The 19,644-nt window shown below is 45.1% G+C and overlaps 1 protein-coding gene across 2 annotated transcripts in view; it reads right to left on the reverse strand.

Annotated features, from left to right (window-relative positions):
* SCAMP3 (secretory carrier membrane protein 3) overlaps positions 1 to 19,644 on the reverse strand; it is a 93,046-nt gene that overhangs the window by 41,903 nt on the left and 31,499 nt on the right. For both annotated transcript variants that reach the window (XM_085638496.1, XM_085638497.1), the window contains exons 3-4: positions 13,343 to 13,507; positions 2,849 to 2,969 (exon numbers count right to left, since the gene is read on the reverse strand). In XM_085638496.1, the coding sequence (XP_085494622.1) occupies positions 2,849 to 2,969; positions 13,343 to 13,507 (286 nt within the window). The remainder of the gene's footprint in view (positions 1 to 2,848; positions 2,970 to 13,342; positions 13,508 to 19,644) is intronic.

The raw sequence follows: 19,644 nt of genomic DNA on the forward strand, positions 1-19,644 counted from the left end.
AGGAACGAAGCCACGCCTGCCTCCTAGCGGCTATAGACGACCCCATTATTCTCGCCACCAAATCAGCCGTATCAAGGCCTGACTGAATCACCTGTCTCGCAGCGGCCTGAGTATCTGCGACCACCTCCATAAAGGACGCCTTATCACCGTCTGGCAGCTTAGGGGCTAAAGATTTCATCGAGTCCATCAAAGCATGAACATAGCGCCTTAGCAAGCACGTGGCATTAGTGGACTTAAGCTCCATGCTCCCAGATGAAAAGGTTCTCTTAGCGGCTTGATCAACCTTTTTGGACTCCCTGTCCGCAGGAGTCTGAGGGAATGCCCCTGAAGCATGCTTCGAGCATGACGCCTGCACCACTAGACTTTCTGGCGAAGGGTGCGAAGATAGAAAATCTGGATCCCCAGGAGCCACCCTATATCTTCTTGCCACCTGCCTAGAGACCGCTGGTGAAGATAGCGGCTTACGCCAGACTTCCACAATTGGCTCCAAAATAGCCTCATTGAAAGGCAGCAAAGGCTCACTTATCGAGGAAGGAGGGTGTAACACCTCCGTCAAAAGGTTAGGCTTATACTCTGCAGAGGGCAACTGCAAATCCAACAGCTCTGCGGCCTTTTTTAATCACCATATGATAGGGAGCCAGTTCCTGCGGCGGAGAGGACCTAGTAGAAGAATGCTCCCACTCCGGAGTCGTGTCCAGGCCACAAGCCTCCTGAATCCCTTCAAACTCATCAGAGGACGTGTCAACCTCACCTTCCTCCACCTCCACTCTATATCGTTCTTCATCCAAGACCCTTTGGGCCTCTCTTCTTGAGCGGATCCGTGGAACCGGCGTCACCGGCGCCGTACACGGAGTCGGTGGAGCCAGAGGTGTCAAGGCCGGAGGCGCCGGAGTCGGGGGTCGGCGGTGCCGGACGCAGCGCCGAGGTAGACGGCAACAAGGAAGGCTCCGAAGAAGGTCGATCCATTCGAAGCCGAGATGGGTCCCCAGTCGGCGCCGGAAACTGCCACGAAGGCGCCATCGGCAGGAAGGGCATAAACGGGGCCTGAGCGTAATGCTGCGGCACCCCCAGAGTATAAGCCATAGGACCCACGGGACCAGCAGGTGCACCGGATGGGAAGGCAGCCCGTTGGAAGATTCCATACATCGTATTCAAAAAATGAGACAAATCCATACCCGGAGCCGAAAACTGCGGATAATGGCCTGGTCCCGAATCCGTCTGCGGAGTACCTGGTACCGGCGCCGCAGTATCCTCCACAGGCGCCGCAGGCTCATCAGGCTCTAGAGAAGGCTCTTCTCCTTGCTCTTGCTCAGCCTCAGAAGCCGAAGACTCCACTGGCGCCGGTGACGGCGCCGGTGACTGCGCCGGGGACTGCGCTGGAGCCCGCTTCGGAGAAGGAGATCCCCCAGGAGACTTAGAAGGAGAAGAAGATATACCCTTACTTCGGTGTCGAGGCAAAGTCGATCTCGACGCCTTGCTCTTCGAAGACCGGCGCCGAGAGGAATGCTTCCTCTTCTTATGGTGTTTCTTCGACTTCGAAGAATGCGAAGTCGACGACTCCGGTTTCGATCTCTCCTTCTTCCTACCTCTCTTCTCCTTTTTGGCCTTGGCCATGAAGAGCTTCGCCTCCCTTTCTTTCAACGCCTTTGGATTCATCCTCCTGCAGCTGGAACAATCTTCCACGTCGTGGTCGGATGAAAGGCACTACAAACAATCATGGGGTCTGTCATAGACATGTGGCCCCCACATTCCCTACAGGGTTTAAAACCAGACTTCCTTGTCGAAGACATGACAAATTTTTTCCAACAGTAACACCAAACGACTACAAAGTAGCAGAAGAGTGCTGGAAAAACCGTTGCGCGTCGACGGCGTGGAAAAAAGGGAACTGACGTCATCACGCCGACGTGGCTCTCTTATGGCTCCAGTGACGTCATACGGAGTCTTGAGCGTAGAGAGCTGGGGAAAAAAAGTTCAGTGGAATGCTGGCGCAGGGGATATTCACAAGGTGAGGAATCCACTGGCAGATGTATCCATCAGAAGGTTGTGCTTATATCCCAGTGGTAGGGTAAGCAGGGAATCCCTGCAGAAGTACCTTTGTTCTAAAACTCACAAAAAAATGCAGATGTCTCGACTATGTAGGAAAAGAAAGCAGTGTGAAGCAAACCAAAAAGAAACACTATCAGACATGTTCATGTCCGACAATGCAACCTCAAAGGATTGGCGGCACAGTAATAACAGACCATTGTAATGCCCAACTTGATGGTACTCAATTCATGAAGAGTTAAAACTCTCCAGTCCACAAACCTGTGACGTGAGGGATGCAGAGAGATCACTTTACCGTACTGTACCGGCTGATAAATGTTATTTCCCAAGTGTCTCCTAGTTGAGCAGCACCAAGCATATTCAACAGGGACATTTGCTCTCTCGTATTCATGCTACACAGTATAGCAACCATCTTTTTACAAGCTGCTCCAGGCAGAGAACATGAGCGCTAAATACATCAGGCAACATAAGCTCCGTATTGCAACTAGCTGATCATTCGTCCAGCATCAGCGCCGGCTATCAGAAGCAGTTGGCACAGTCTAACAATCAAGTTATGTGCATATCACACTCACAATACTGATGATCCATCAAAAACATTTAGAAGTCACACCTCAGTCTGCGATAGAGTCCTTGTAACGGGCCGTTAGTGTACCTGAATTCGGACAGCACAGCAAGGCCACACTTTGGGCACAGCATGTGAAACAGAAAACTCTACAACATTAATATAACTGAGCGGACTCCCTCTCGGACACCTGTTACCACACAATGGAATATCAATTTCAGTTGCCAGAAGATAGCATCGTACTTGCTGCATTTCCAAGGCTCGCGTTCCGCAGCTCCCGCTCCCGTCGATCGAGCTCTTCCGCTTTCCGGTTCAACTCTTCCTGCTGTCGCAGAAGATCAGCAGTAGCTGCTGCCGCGGTCTCCTAAGCCATACGAAAACAGGGACAATGGAAAAAAAAAAAACATTAAAAAAAAGCTTCTGCAATTCAAGAGAGCCCAATGATACAAGAAGAGGTCTGCTACATCAGATATGCATTACCCATTTGACCCATCAAAGCCTACCTTAAAGAATACAGTGATGCAACATGAGTTGCACATGCCTCATTCATGCTACAATGCCACGTTTTGAGAAGATCAGTATACACCGTTCAACGCATTATCCACATTCTATCTACAGATGGGTAACGAACAATAAAGCAGGTATGCAGCACAGGAGGAAACTATATGCAAACAAGCTATCAGTGGGACAATTGGGTGATTAGCACCTGATGCTGCATAATTGACCTTTATAAGTCCCACTGATGACTAGCTCACAGAAAGTCAGTATGCAGCATCTGACACAATGACCACATCCACCCAATGATGTCCCAGAAGACCAGCTCCACTGATGAGTAGCTCACACAAGACAAGTATATAGCATCGTATGCATTGCCCACAATCACTTTGCTGAATGCCTGCTCGGAGAAGGCAAGCAATAATGATGGATCGGTCACAGAGGAAAATAAGGCAGCATAGCTGCATGACCACTTTGATGTCACCACAGAGCAAATTGTAAGTCAGATGGAGATAGGTATACAAGACATGGTAGGACTACATCTTACTGGGGCATGCTTTGACCCCCTTGCCTCTTCAGACACTCAACTGCAGAACTGCTTCTGCTTGAATTCTTTACAGATGTTGCAGAGAGATGCTCGATTTCCTTCAGTATAATCATACATTCATCTCCAAGTTTTAAATGGCTGTATTGTGGGCCGATCAGTTGAGTTTAGAGATACAACGCTGTAGTGCAGCATATTGTCAGATACTCTGGTGAGAATATCTGCACTCTATAGAAGCCTCCAGTGTGGTAGGATGGATAGCTGGTGAAGTTCACATGTACTCCACACACCCCTCCAGTGCATGTTCCTCGGGTGTGGGGTCATGTGTGTCCCTTTGGGCAGGATGAGGAGGAGTCTTGTCACCGACTTCTGAATCATCTGGAGCCTTCTCACGAGTTCGGTAGTGGTTCCTACATACAGTGCATTGCCGTAGTCCAGTCGGCTGGTGATTAGGACTTGAGAGCGAGTTTATCGTGCCAATAGGAAGCCATTCAAAAATTCTTCGGAGCATGCGGAGAGTGTAAGCAGGCTGAGGAGACGACATGGATTTGTTGTTTCATAGAGAGTTTGTTGTCCAGGATGATGCCGAGGTTAGGGGCGTGATCGGTCAGTGGAGGTCTGAATTCGGCGGGCCACCAGGTGTCGTTAAAAGGGGAGGCGTTGTTGCCAAAGATCAGCACCTCGGTCTCCTCAGTGTTGAGCTTTAGACAGTTGGCCTTCATCCAGTCTGCGAAATTCTTCATGCAGTTGTGGAAGATGTTCTTTGTGGTGGTGGGGTCTGCTAAGAGCAAGAAAATGAGCTGGATACCACTGGCGCAAGATATGATGTTGAGATTGAGGGTCTCAACGAAGCCAGCTAGAAGTGACATGTAGCCTCTAGACCTAGCACGGAGATCTAGTTCTTCAAGAAGTTCCTTTACCATATGAAATATCTTTTGGAACTTTTTCTTATAGATTAAAATCCCTTTACGACAAATGATTGTTGTTAAATTCACCATGAACTTACAGAATGTTCATGAAGGTTGCTTCTAACATAAGGGAAGTACTTTGTGTTGATAGCAGTTCTTGCAAACAGGAGAAAGCTTGTGCTCCTGAAACATAAGGGATATGAAAGCACACCTCCTCTAATTGCATAGTGCATATCCACTCTCCTTGTTTAAGGTGAGTAAGTATGGGATGCAGAAATGATATTCTGAATTTCTACGCCGCTTAATTTTTGTGCTGTTCACAGTTCCAACAAGCATTTGCAATGCAATAGGTCTCGCATTTACAAGAGTTTAAGTTTTGGCATTGTAAATGACATTGCCTTTTATTTATGTGTTGATTTTAAAAACATAAATAAAAGGCATTTGCGTGTAACTATGTCGCACTGAGTGGTATTATGTGGAGTGTATTTATGTTGCATTGAATAGAGTAATTGTTAGTCTGATTATGTGGTACTGAGTGGTATTAAGTGGAGTGCATTTATGTTGCATTTAGTAGAGTGTAATTACGTGGTGTGTAATTATGTGGTACTGAGTGGTATTATGTGGAGTGTATTTATATTGCATTGAGTAGAGTAATTATGTGGTGTGTTATTACGTGGTACGGAGTAGTATTATGTGGAGTGTATTTATGTTGTATTGAGTAGAGTGTAATTATGTGGTGTGTAATTATGTGGCACTGAGTGGTATTATGTGGAGTGTATTTATGTTGCATTAAGTAGTGTAATTATTTGGCTTGTAATTATGTGGTACTGAGTGGTATGTGAAGTGTATTTATGTTGCATTGAGTAGAGTGTAATTATGTGGCATATCTTTAGAGTTGAAACAGCTCCATGGAGGGTGTCCAGGCACTAGAAGATAGAAAATAGGGCATGATAGATGGGCCGCAGAAAACAAGGTGCCCAGGGCTGAGAGAATAGCCAGGTACTTTTTACGGAAGGCTCTGAACGTAGCTCAAAAGGACCCAGAAAAGAAAACGACCCGCTACCCCGCTTTTCAGTCCTAGCATATGGTACAGCCATAAGTGATGCATTAGCAAGTCAAAAGGTAAGAAGTAGGCTTAGGATGGATACACAATTGACGTTCTTCATAGAACATGTGGTGTGAGAAGCAGCATAATGCTTCTTTTTGGCTAGAGCCTGCTCCCCCCCCCCCCCCCCCCCAATCGCCCAACCCCCTGTTTGAAGATCCCTGCCCTTAACCATCGCAAACTGCGGATGTTACCTTCCCATTACCTCTGTGTAAAGGGATTCAGTCCTGCCCTCAACAGGAGTCAATCAATCAATAGTGCAACTATCACCCCTAGGGGTATCTGGGTGCTGAGACTGCCGGAGCTTAGTCAAAAAGCCAGGTCTTGAGTTTCTTCTAGAAGACTTCCAGAGTGGGTGCAGTCCGGGGGTAGAGGGGCAGGTCGTTCCAGGTCTTGGCGGAGATGTAGGAGAAGGAGCGCCTCGCACTGCGTCGGATGCGTGGGGCGAGGGCAAGTGAGGTGGAACGCAGGTGTCTTGAGGGCTGATGGAATTTCAGTTGCTGGTTTAAGTAGGACGGTCCTTGGCTGTTTAAGTATTTGTAGGCGTGCATGAGGAACTTTAACTGGCATCTCTTCTGAACTGGGAGCTAGTGGAGGTTTCAGAGTTTTGGGGTGATGAGCAAATCTAGGATTCTTTCTAGGGGGGAAATTGATTGGAAAAATGTTTATGAATACTCTCAAACTCCCACGTTTGCGAGTGTTCACAAACTTCCCTGGGTATCCTGGCCGAGGAATGACACTTACCCTTGCACACGTTAATTAAGTCATTACACATTTAGGTTGAACTTACAACCGTGAATGGCTTTGTGAATCTGCCAACTCTCTGGACCTGACAGACTGTTCTCCAACGGGTTTTAGCTACAGTTTAGGAACAGATGCAGTTGTAAAACTGGCAGAATCACACAACTTCTACAAAAGCAGCACTGTAAAAAGGAACACAAACCCCACACAGTCCGGTGGTTAACTTGTGCAGGCAGTTGCAGGTGCTGAGCATAGACACTCATTTAGAGGCACCCAATTTATTTTTCACTTCGGGCTTGAGAAAGGCAGACAGTGAAGAAAGTCGGAGGAAGAGAAGCACAGGAAAACAGCGAGAACGCAGGAATCGAAAAATAACTGTTAGTAAGACAAAGACAGAAGTGTAGGGGTGGAAGGAAGGAGCATGCGGTAGAATCAAGAAAAGGCCTGGGTATACAGCAAACATGACATTTTTGCTTCTTACCAAAAAAAAAGTTTATGCCCCAAAATAAAACACTGACACAGGCAATCGGTTATATGAGCTGTTGTGGAACGAGCATACCACGTTTGGAAATGAGCACCATATGCAATATATTACTTTGAGAAAACGTAAAATGTATTCTACATGTTCCACATAAGGTTTCTAACTTTCGCCAACTTGTCTAAATGAATACACATCATTCGTGCGGAACCTTTTTGTGTCCCGTGCTCCATACTCGAGCCGATCTGAGCGCTAACAATTTACAACTTGTCCTCTCCAGCGCAAGGTTTCCCAAGATCACACAGATTACATGCTGAATACCAAACCTTCAGATCACATGCTTTAACTACTAAATCACAGCCTCTACTTGGGATGCTGTCGATGAAATTAGACAGCGCCCAGTGCCCGTTTTTGCAACACATGTTTGGGTCCTCAGGAACCGGTACAACTGCGCTCTAATGATTACAACCCGTGCTGTATACACAAGTTTGCGTATTCTCCTCCCAACAGCAATGTCGGTAAGAAATGAAGCAGCGTTATTTTAAGTAGTAAAGATGGATTTCAGGAATGGAGCCGTTAAAATGTTCCCCAAGATAGACTAACCTGTGTAAAAATAAATAATGTAACATAAAAATGAGCATTTTTTTGTAAATACACCACAGTGAAAAAAACATATCTAACACACCTTGTCACCCATGAAGGTCTAAAATACACACCCCGGGTAGTGTGTGGTTTCTTGTGAAAATGGAAAAACATCACGTGTTAGAAAAGTGTAACCAGTTTTTTTTTTAACAAAGTGACACAAATAGGCTTCGAGACGGTGCTTAGATTTGTGCATCTGCTTGCAGTGGTAGGACCAGCACTCATTTTGGAGGACAGAGCCTTTTCCCGCAATAATCGGACTCTAATCCAGAGGCAAAAAACGGAAAAGGAACAAGAGGCGAAAGATTAGATAAACAGTGAAAAAGGGAGAAAGGAGAGGCGGAAAAGAACCAACAGTAAGATGAAGAGAAAGGATGTGAAGGGTGAGGCGATAAAGAGGTAGGAGGTGAACTCAAGACTAGGCAGTCTTGGTATCTGGCATTTGGCAGCAAGAGCGGCAAGCAGAAAAAAAAAAAAAAACTTTGGCACTGAATTATTTTACAAATCAAGAACTATGCAGTCCATTTCTTAGTGCTATCAATCTGGCAGAGAAGGGAATAGAGAGGCTTAGTCGAAATGTTGATTTGCCGAGAATCACACAATTTTGTGAAATCGGGACTCTGGGGTTACAAGTTTCGTTTTTTGGCTGTAAACTTTACAAAATAACCTCATCACAAGCGTCCTGCTGGAGTCACCTAAAGGACAACTAATGGAACACTGTCAGCATTTCGTTACCAATTAAAAAATGCGTGAAATAAAACAAACAAGCTTTGGCAACGCGGCCGAGAAAGTGACGCGGCCGCGAAAGTGAAAGTGATCGCTATCGCGATTACGATCGCGTGCTACGGAGGAAAGACACATGGCGCTGCGCGCGTGCACGTTCACGTGCACTGTAGCTTTAGGCCACGGCAGCACTTTGAAAAGCTTGTATACAAAATGTCTCGGCCAGATCAGCGCAAGCGCTGAATCAGGCGAGACCTAAAAACATATAGAATGTCTTCTAGTTTGTCTGTTCTGGTGCTGAGGTGATGCTGTGCTGATGCTCAGATGTTGCTGAGTTATACTAACATGGTGCTAAGGTGGTAGTGTGCTTGTGCACAGCTGGTGCTCAGTGATGCTTTGGTGGTGCTGTGCTGGTGCTAAGGTGATGCTGTAATGGTGCTGCTCTAATGCTGAAGTGGTGCTGCACTGGTGGTGAGTTGGTGCTTCGCTAGCGGTGGTGCACTGATGCGAAGGTGGTGCTGGGCTTATGCGGAGGTGGTGCTGTGGTGGTGGTAAGTGATGCTGAGGAGATTCTGTGTTGGTGCTGAGGTGTTGAGTGTTGGTGTGGTGGTGCTGAATGATGCTGAGGTGGTGGTGCTGCGCTGATGCTGAAGTGGTGGTGCTACACTGATGCTGAGGTAGTGCTGGACTGGTAGTGAGGTGGTGCTGTGCTGGTAGTGAGGTGGTGCTGTGCTGGTACTGAGGTGGTGCTGCACTGGTGCTCAGGTCATGCAGAGTTAAACTGACATAGTGCTAAGGTGGTGGTGTGTTTATGCGGAGGTGGTGCTGAGTGATACTGGTGTGTTATTTAGTGATGCTGAGGTGGTGCTGAGTGTTGCTTTGGTGGTGGTCCGGTGATGCTGTTCTGGTGCTCAGGTGGTGCTGAGTGATGCTGTGATGGTTCTTAGGTGATGCTGAGGTGGTGCTGAGTGTTGCTTTAGTGGTGCTCCGGTGATGCTGTTCTGGTGCTCAGGTGGTGCTGAGTGATGCTGTGATGGTTCTTAGGTGATGCCGAGGTGGTGCTGTGGTGGCGTTGAGTGATGCTGTGGTGACGCTGAGTGACGCTGTGGTGACGCTGTCATGGCGCTGAGTTGGTGGTGCTGCACTGATGCTGAGGTAGTGCTGCGTTGTTAGTTAGCTGGCACTGCACTGTGTTAGTGCTGAGGTGTTGTTGCGCTGGTGCAGAGGTGGTGCTGCGCTAGTAGCGTGATTACAGTTGCCAAGCGCTCACAAATTCTAGTCCTCTGGGTAGCAGATTTATAATAATGGGAGAATATGTTAGGGCAGTTTTCTGGACATCAGAGTTTAAGTCGAAGGTCTTTTGTGATGAGTAGTTTTACATGCAAACTTACGGGAGATTGGATTGTTGGTTGCTATGCTTTTGTTAGTGAGGGCAGGAGCTATAGGATGTAAGGTGTGGTAAGTGTTGAGTATTGATGGAGCAGACCGCTCTCATTAAAGAATCCTTTCCACATTATTCCAGTGTGTGTGTGTATTCCATCTTACCTGAACTGCACCCCATCGAATTCCATCCATACGTATTCCCTTGTTGCTGTTGTGGGTGTTAGCGGACCAGAGGCAGCACAATTCATTCACACCTAATCTTTGACGCGATCTTTATGTTAACACAAAATACATGTGTATACAAACTCATGCAAGGTGCAAACGCAATCAATGTGAATTGGAATGGTGTCAGTTACCAAAATTGGGGCCAGGGTGAGTAACAGTGCAACAAAAGCGCAGTTGTGTTGTAAGCAAGGTGATAATTTGGGCCTGGGGGGTGGGGGAGGAGGCAGGTGTACCCCCGGACTGGTTGGGTAAATGGTGCAGTGCAAAGGCCTGCGAGAGTAGCAATTTGGTACTGTAAGTTAGAGTGCGGGTCTTTGGAGAGTAAAGGTGATGGTCAGAGAGTCAGGGTCCATCATTAGAGAGAAGGTGACGCAGCCGCTGCTGCAGTATCAGTATGGGAGCTTTTTGTCTGGGTTTTTGTCAGTAAGTTTAGGGGCTAGCTGGAGCTAGGGATGCTAGCGTAAAGGAGGTACTTGGGGTGCTGATGGATGTAGGAATGGAAGATGTGCTGGGTACTGGGGGGTGGGAGTAGGCACGGGCACTGAGCTGTGCTTGTCCCACAAGGAGATCAGTGCCAGGGATGGCGATGCCCGTGCTTGCCCGCAAGCGCCAAAATAAGTACAAGTGAGGTTAGAGTGAGGGAGGGAGCCCAAGAGAGTGCAGCAGCAGAACACACCCTTCAGTGGCATTTTGGGAAAAGGGGCTTTTGAAGCTGCTGGGAGGTGTGTCGCAAGCAGGAAGAAATGGCAGCTGCAGCACACTTACCAGGGTTACAACCTCTACACACGAATGGTTTGCGGAAAACTCTTAATCCTTTAAAAAAAAATGTAACAATTTTAGGGAGAGTGGCTTTCAACTGCCGGATTAAATTATTCAAAGCGGTCGGAATAATGCCCTTTGTATCGTCCCCAAATGATGCCAGGTAGCCTGGGTTAATTTGTGTGCAAGGCTTGGTGGCCTAACCACTCTCCTTTCTGCAGAGGTGAGGAGAGAACAATCCAGCTGATGCTCGGATAACGCTCAGCCACATTGCTTCCCTTTCTGCAGTCAGGCCATTTTAACTTGAAGGCAATTAACGCTATTAAATGGCGGGTCCGCATAAACACGTGGGTGAGAAGCGAGAGTGGGGCGGCTGCCTCTGTGCACCTCTAGAACCGACTGAGAGACAGTTTTGTTTCTATGGCCCGGCGGAATATGCGAACCTCACTCGAACCTGTATCGGAACGCAATTTATGCCTGAAGGAAATAAAACAAGCAACAACACGCATAAAAATAGAAAAGAACGAAACACACCTGTGTACACTGCAGATGCCCCTTCACACTGCTGCAGCTGGCTGCAGGGCATGTGGTGCCACACCAGGGAGTCGGCTCAACATTCGATTGCACATTAGACGTCAGAACGGCAGCAGCTGTGGCAGTGCACTGGTCCGTAGCACATATCTGCTGGCTGGTTTGTCTGCCTTCGTAGCTGCGGTCACTGCCTTGTCATGCGCTGGGTGGCCTGACACTGAGCTAGGGTGACCAGAGTGCTGAGGGAGATAGACATGAGGAAAGAGCAGCATGGTACGAGGGGAGAGGCACACGAGGGAAAGAACTACATGCGAAAGTGATCGCGGTAAACATCAAAGCGGCCGCGAAAGTGAAAGTAATCAACAAGCCGAGGTGACAAGAAGGGCTGGGCGAGAAGGGAGGGGGGAATGCCAGCAACAGAGGAGCCCGCTAAAGTGAAAGTGATAGTGATTACGATCGCTACGGAGGAAAGACACATGGCGCTGCGCGCGTGCACGTTCACGTGCACTGTAGCTTTAGGCCACGGCAGCACTTTGAAAAGCCCACATATAAAATGTCTCTTCGAGCCTTTGGCTCGCAAGACCTAAAAACTGAAGAAATGTTTGTTTTGGGCCTTTCTTCTTGATGAGGAGGAACCAGGAGAAGATATGGTTGTTCATCTGTTGTCTGGGAACAGGCTTGACTACCTTATTCTTCATGAAGAACCACACATCGGCACAAAAGGCTCCCACAAACTACAAATATCCATGACCTGTGGGGTTGCTATCTAACATCCACCCAGCCAGTGGCAATGCCCAATCGTGCCGATTGCTAGCATCCATCATGCACGTGTCCATGCCTAGTGGAGCAACTTGCCATATTTACTATACTTGTTACTCTATTTCTCTGTACAGCATTACAGTCTATGCATTTACAGTTTGCTCTCAATCCTGCTTGTAGTGACTGCAGCCACATTACACATCTCTAATACATTTTCCTGTCACCAAGTAGTGCCTTTTGATCTCCACACATTCAAATTGATTAACCTCACATATGGGAACAAACATTGTAGATTTTCTTGATGAAGATTTTCTGGTTCATTCAGCATGGTAAAAACGTGTTTACCTTTTTACCAGACAGAGTGAAATTTGATGCTCTGTAATCTCTGAGGCTTTCAACCCAACTTTCACAAAAGCCTTCCCATTCTACCTTGCTAAGTGGCTGGGACAAAATTGGCATCATGTTTGGCTCACAGGCTCCAGTGTACAAAGGGTGTTCGTTCAAATTGTCCAAAGACTCATGAAATCCATATAGGATTCAAAAAAGACTTTAAATAGTAAACCGCACAACTAGCCTCAACTCCTTCCGGTTCGGTGGTGAACTTATTGTCTCCCCAAAATCCACAAATAAAGTTTGTTTTACTTATATGTGCCAATTCATGTCTCTTTGCTCAATGTGCAAGAGCATGTTTTCAACTATCAATATAAGATGTATAATAATAAAAATAATTATAAATCATAATAATAATAAAGCCAGCACTTGCCTGGATGGAAGCTGTCCAACTCATCGTTCCGATTCTACTGAAAAACTGGAGGTTTAATGTGTTACCTCTATAGATGTGGAACCCTCTAACAATCCATCCACCCCGTTGACTAACACAAGTGAGATTAAAATGGCGGGGCTGATTCAGTTTTCAATACGGAGATCATAAGCTCTTCACAACAATGTCACCTCATGAGCTCAGCATGCAGGACTTTACAAAGGTCTTTATCTCATTCTTTGGCTTCAAATAGAAGAAACATGGGGGATTAAGGGAGCCAGGAAGGCTCAGAAAAATTGCCTGGAACCCCCCTTTAGTGCAGCACACAGCATCAATTAAGGAGCACAGGTAGTGAAAACTTCACGTGATGTGCTGCTGCACGTCCGATGTCCATCGTGTAGCTTACTTCACATTACCAGCCTACTCAAGTGTTGGCCTCTGCCCGCCACAACACCCATTAGTACACAACGTTCTATTTTCACAGCAAGTCCCATTCATCTCTACTTTTAGTTCCATGTGCTCTAAAACCTCTTATCTTCTTGTCCCCTATGCTCAGTGTCAGCCGCTACTACATCTCGCACTCTCTTGCTCGCTCTGCCAGAACACACACTTCCCTGTAACAATTAACCCACCACGTGATCAATGTAACTGCTGGACTTTCTGCAACCATATGCACACATATACCTGAGAACCATATGACCCATAGTTCTTGGGTTCTGTAGGGCTGGTCTTCTTAGGTGGCTGTGCGGCTGGAGGTGCAGGCTGTGGCATGCCAGCTGCTGGATATGGAGGATTCATAGCTGGTTGTGCTGGTGGCACCCCTGTGGGTGGATGATACGGGGGAGGCATCTGCAAAGAGAAGCAACATGATGTGGTTGTGAAAGAGGTAATCCAATTCCCTTTGTCCCGCAGATCGCACACTTTGAAGTGGATAATGGGCTTCCTAAGAAAAGTGAAAAGTTGGTTGTCACCCTACAGCACAGAAGCAGCCCCCAATTCTACTAAAGCCCTTAAACCTATCTAGGCCCTAACAAGAGCTCACCAAGGTTTGGTTCAACTATAAATTCTCAGACATCCAGGATTGTATTAATTTTAAGCAAGCAACAAAAAGGCCCAATTTGACAATTTCAACTGTCCTGTTCATTTTCTGAAATAGTATAAAAAATGTTTTGAGTATGTATTTCTTGAACAAACCCCTTTGTTTGGCCTGTTAAACAGAAGACAAGTGGAAAGTTCATTATTTGAGCTTTGCAGCTCCTGTGCCTAGTGCATGAAGGGCAAGTAGCCGTGGTTGGACCTGCTGAGGGAGAGTGTATTGCTGATCATTTACACACAAGGTGACACCCTCCTCCAGCCAGCACCCTTAATGATAATCACTTCCTTGTTTGAACAGTGAAGGTGCTTACCGATTGGACTTCACAAGGTCATGTTGCCTAGATTATCAGGCACTGCTCTGTTCCTTACTCAGGTGGGCCTACAAAGTCATCTTGCCTTAATTTATAGAACACCAATATAGCAGACTTTCAAAACACGTTGCAAACTTTAAAAAATATATGATAGCCCGCGCCCTCCAACTAAAACCCAGTGACATGAAGGAAAACCCAGATTACTTTTATGGCTGGTTTATTTGCCTTACACAAACAAAGTCAGATGAAAGACTCATCATGATTGAGGTTGGTGGCTGACATCAAAAACTGTTCACAGTACATATGAAATAACTAAAGAGAGAAAGAAGGTCAATGAAAAAGGAGTAAACATCAAACTCCAAAGCATATGTATAGCATTTGATATTGTAAGTAAAAAGGCAGAAAAGTCTGATATTGGCTTCCACATCTGTCAGTTTTCAGGATCTGTTTTCCACCGAAAATATACACTTCCTGGTGGGAAAAGGAGCCAGATGTTTTTCCATGAGAAGGCCAACTCTCCTTGGCTTTTATTATTTCAATAATGATGCCTCTCCGTAATCTCTGCATCAGTTCAATTCTGACACTCATTGTAGGATTTCCAATTCACATTAAAGAACTCAAGTAGGAAATCTGTTTTCCCTCAAATGTATGCTTTTCAAGCGGCGCACTAAATCTTCGCTCTGGCTTCAGCCTTTTAAATAGGCGTTTCTTGTAAAAGTTGATGATCAGCTCGCTCTCCTGTTGTCATCGCAAGAGAATCTGGAAGCATTCTCAGGTCACATGGTTCATGTAGTATGTTCAACCCACTCTGTTAACAGATTATATTTTGGTAACCAAAGAGCTATGGAGGTCTCAAAGCAGGTATGAAACTTACAGAAATGGGTGGGGACTTCCTCAAAGTATCATACAGAATACAGCTGGATAGTCAAGGGCCTAGTCCTATGTCAGTCACTAATTTTCTTATTGTCATTGACATGACCAGATATAAGAATAAGGAGATTGCTCCAATAATGGGTGAGAGGCGAGGTGCGATGCCATGTTTATTCCCACTATTCTGGATTGAAGAGTCCATGTAGCTTTGAGAGTCTTTAGTCCGAACCAAACCTGGTGAAGACGGATGAAGCTGTCAAAAACCATGCTCCGTGTGCCTCACCCTTCTCTTTATAGCAGGAGGAAATCTGAATGTGCACTAACAAACCACTACAACTCCTTCTGGCTTTCCTACCGATAGTGGGGAGGCCACAGAATGGCTGGTGAGTGTTATGCACTCAATAGTTAGGTTGTGCCAACACCAGCCGGTGTTGGCGACACAAAGCAGGCTTTTGCAGGTCAATGGATGCCCTTGGGCTGCATCACCACAGCCAAAGGAGAGCTATGGAGACTGCAAGTGCCTGAGGCTTCTACTGCTTCGGACCGCCAGTACAAGATATTCAAGGTCTTCGGGAGGTGAATAACAGGGAGCATAAGTTCTCACCGCTAGGATTAATTACTCGCTTGTCACCTGAGCCAGGCTAGTGAGGAGTGGAGCATCCACCCTACCACCAAATTCCTGGGCAGATTTGGTGTTTGGGGCACAACGAATACCACAGTATAGGATTCCTTCTCCATGACCCTGAATTCGCTTTGATGCCATTACTTCTATGAGCACATCCTCTACCATCAACTGCTCCAGAGAAAACTGCAGTGACAGACTATGTTAAAAAACAGTACAATGCATAACCCCTGCAAAACAAAAGACATGTTCCAACCAAACCATTCTCTGGATCATCCATTTTTTTTTTTAAATCTACTCTTCAGCTGGGACATCTATCTCTAGAGGACATGAAAGTGATTAACAAAAGCCTCAACGCGTAGCGCTAAATACACAGATAACATCAAAACAAAAAGGCACGTCGAGTGACAATCGACATGCAAGCCTGGGTTGGGCTGTTCTGTAAACCATTCACTTAGCAGAAGCAAACTGTGGAAAAGGAGCTTTTTTCAAAATTCTGCTTTATGTATTTGCCTTAACTGAATCCGAGGAGTTCAGGCTTGCCTCAAAGGATAAAATGGAAAATAATTAACATAAGTATTTTCCTAACTACTAAAACAGGCGTCCCATTCATAATTTATTAAAAACATTGTCTACTTGGACACAAAAGAGGCACTCACAGCAGAAATATCCTCCTTAGGCAATTTTAAGCACAAGGACCAGGTTTGCATTTTATTTCAAGACACAAACCTCATCTTTATGGGTTTTTGCAAGCTCCCATAAGGTTGGAGGCTCTTTTCCTGAAAGTGCACCAGTCTGCAGAGGAGGTATTTTCCGACGTCGATTCATTCAACCATTGCCGGGTGCAGAAAACGAGGACCGCCCTTATAGAAGCAAGCCTCGAAAAATCCACTGCTACCGTGAGTCAGTGTTCATCTAGTTGAGCTATTATTTGGGCCTACTGGTCTGTTCTGGTGAGGGAACTTTAGCTGGAAAAGAACAGATGTTCTATTCATTCAGAAAGTTAATAAGCCTTAAAGATGCCTCTAAATCTTGTTTTTATCTTGACACATTTGATGTCTGTTTAAAGAGAGAGGTCAAATGTCAGCTTGTGTCTTTTTAAAAATCGCTGCTTATCTTATCATGGGGATTGGTGTTTACTTTTCTTTCTCTGACTGCAGTTAGAGGATTTTGTCATGTGAACTGTCGGAAATTCACTGGGAAGCAAAAGGCTGTAGGATGTCAGTTTTTTTCTAACAAACATTTAAATGCATGTTTCCAGTTAGATACCAGAGCGCTTTACAGAGATTACAAAACAACATATACAAGGAATACATAGGAAGAAAAATACCGCGTTAAACAAAATATATATATACACACACAATAGATGGTGTAGTAGATGGATGATATACTTCGGGGGTAGCGATGGAATAATTTGCATATGAACAGTATAAGTATTAAAAAATATATCGGGAACTAGGAAAGCACATTATTTTTTGTAATTCAAGAATTATGATGGAAACAAAAATGTAAACAGGAGCAAAACAAATCAGAACGCTTTCTTTGGTGATGTGCAAATAATAAATATTTGCAGAAAAACGATTTCAAAACATTGTGCGCTATAAAGTTTTATCAATAAAACTGCATGTTGGTGGCAAATTCTGTGGGCATTTTCATGGAAAGCGTGCAGACTGCAAATGATTTTGTGCTCCAACTTCATGTTTTAGTTATAGATTATTTCAAAGTCAAAGTTTTCAAACATGAACTGAGAAACTTTCCTGCCCCCGTCCTTATGAAAATGGGGTTAGTGAACTAAGAGGCAAGTCAGGGGTCATGCTTATCCTATATGTGGCTAAATGTGTATTATATATGGAGCAAACGTTTAGTCTATTAAATGAAACAGCTCATGTACAGCAGACATGCTGAACTTACATATTTGAAGGTGCTCTCATATGTGATAACTAAGAAAATGGTGACTCCATGAAATAAAATATTCGTCCAGGATCACACAATTTGAGACCAGTTTATGGGTCAAGAGCATTACAATTAGGTCGAGTAGATTATTTAAGTCACTAGATATGCAGGTCTGATAACATGTTTACAAGTTTGAGGCCGGAGGAGTATTCCTCTTGTACATTTTACCCATTTATCGAAATGCTAATCTAAACGAAATAAACACTAAATTCAATCTTCATGATTAAGGCAAAGCCAGGGGAGCTCCTTCCAAAGGGACTCTCCATCCAGGCCTAATATTGGGCTCCTGTGAAGACTCCTAGAACGGCATGTTCAAACTAGCTTTTGTATTTACACCACTTTGATCCCCAACAGCACATTCCTAATTTGATTTGATGTGAGTAGAGTTCTCAAGCAATAAGGAATATCAATACGTTTCACATACATTCTTATTTCAAGCAGCATTTTATTAATGAAAAACTCACTCATCTACGCAAAATTCTCTTAGCAGACGTTTGATATTACAGCATTAACATAGAGAGGGGTCTGTTGAGCTGCCATCGTCAGTGAGTAATTAAGGTCTCCTAAGAGCAGTAGAGTTTTGGCAAAAAAGGCTTAGAGTGTTAAGACTCTAGTAAGAAAGCCTCCAGCGGGGCAGAAGAACAGTCTTATATGACAATAGACTCCCTATAATGAAAACATGATGCATAAAAACTGACATTTCTTTTGCTGTATATACGTACATTATTGATTTATAGGCCATGTGAGATTAATTTAAGGGCGGAGAGTTAAAATTAGGAAGATGTAAGGTAAGGGTTAGACGGGGTAGTTTTAGAAGTCGAGACCGTGCTATGGCCACTGTATTAGTAAACCTTGGGAATAAAGCTGGGACCAATGATGGGAATAGGTGTGATGCAGTGTATCATCTTCACTGTTGTGTCATCATTGTATTCGGAGTAAAGCTCAACGCAAAATGTGTCCTCATGCAGTCTTCCTTTCTGGTCATTATTGCATTTCTCGGTTGTGTAATTTTTTGTTCTCATATAGACTGAGTTGAAATCAGGGCATAAGTAGCAAAAATGACAAGCCATAATGCAAAAGAGGGAAGAAACTAAACTGCCAGTGCACAATAAGAACAATCGGGGTATGGTAGAGGAGTGGAATGAATAGGAGAAAACGAAGATCGTGTCTGCCTCGAACCAATCTGAATAACTCTCACAGATTAAAGGTGCATTGCAAAATGGAGGAAGAGACAGTCTATGGGCGGGCGACAGAGAAAAAGAGTGAAGGGGCAAAAGTGTGCAAAAGCCAAAGGGAAGAAGGAAGCAGAGAAAAAGGAAAGGTAGACACTAGAATTGTTACAGCAATAAGTAAATGACAGAGCAAACATGGGAAGTTACCAGTCCTCAATAGAGAGGAGAAAGAAAGAATGAATTGGGACCTATAAAGTATAAAAGGCTGGCTATAGTGGAATATAAAGGGGGAAGGAAAAAGTTATTTGGGGTGTAGTACCCAGATAAAGTGAGGGTTAAGGGTCTAAACGAATTCTAAAGGGAAACATTTTGAAGGTGAAGAAAAACTACATGGATGCAGTGCTGGAGAACAAGGAATGTGCCAGAGTGGTGGGAGGAAAGTCACTGGGCTCCAAAATAAGTTTTCTGGAGCGGTTACTCATCAGGGTAGCCACTGCATTGGTTAAATCATTTCAGACTTTGAAGGATGAAAGAATGTGGTCATTAGCCACCTACGACAATGCATTTCTAACACTTGATCCATAGTGTAAGTACAGAACAAGCACAGAGCCAGCTGGTGAATATTCAAAGCTACAGGGAGAAGTGGTCGTGGAACCCGTGCAATTGAACATAAATTCCTACAGAAAGTTTGTTTAGGGTTATTGGATAGAGAATGCAGGATGCACTCTTGTTTTTTAACATTAATCCTCTCTGAAAACTGTCTTGTGCAGATAACAAAAAGTCCTCCTTCCTGAACACCTTTGGACTTGCTGGTTCTGTGCTCCCAGATAGACCGAACAGCCCTGGCCCGGGATACGTATGAAGAGTGTATACAGACTGGTAGAGAGGCTAGGAGGGAGAGCATTATTGGCTTGTCAAAGAGGATACCACTACTTTTTTTGGTTGGGGATTTTCCAAAGGCAA

Source organism: Triturus cristatus, chromosome 12 (genome assembly GCF_964204655.1).
Source record: "Triturus cristatus chromosome 12, aTriCri1.1, whole genome shotgun sequence".
NCBI classification, from domain to species: domain Eukaryota; kingdom Metazoa; phylum Chordata; class Amphibia; order Caudata; family Salamandridae; genus Triturus; species Triturus cristatus.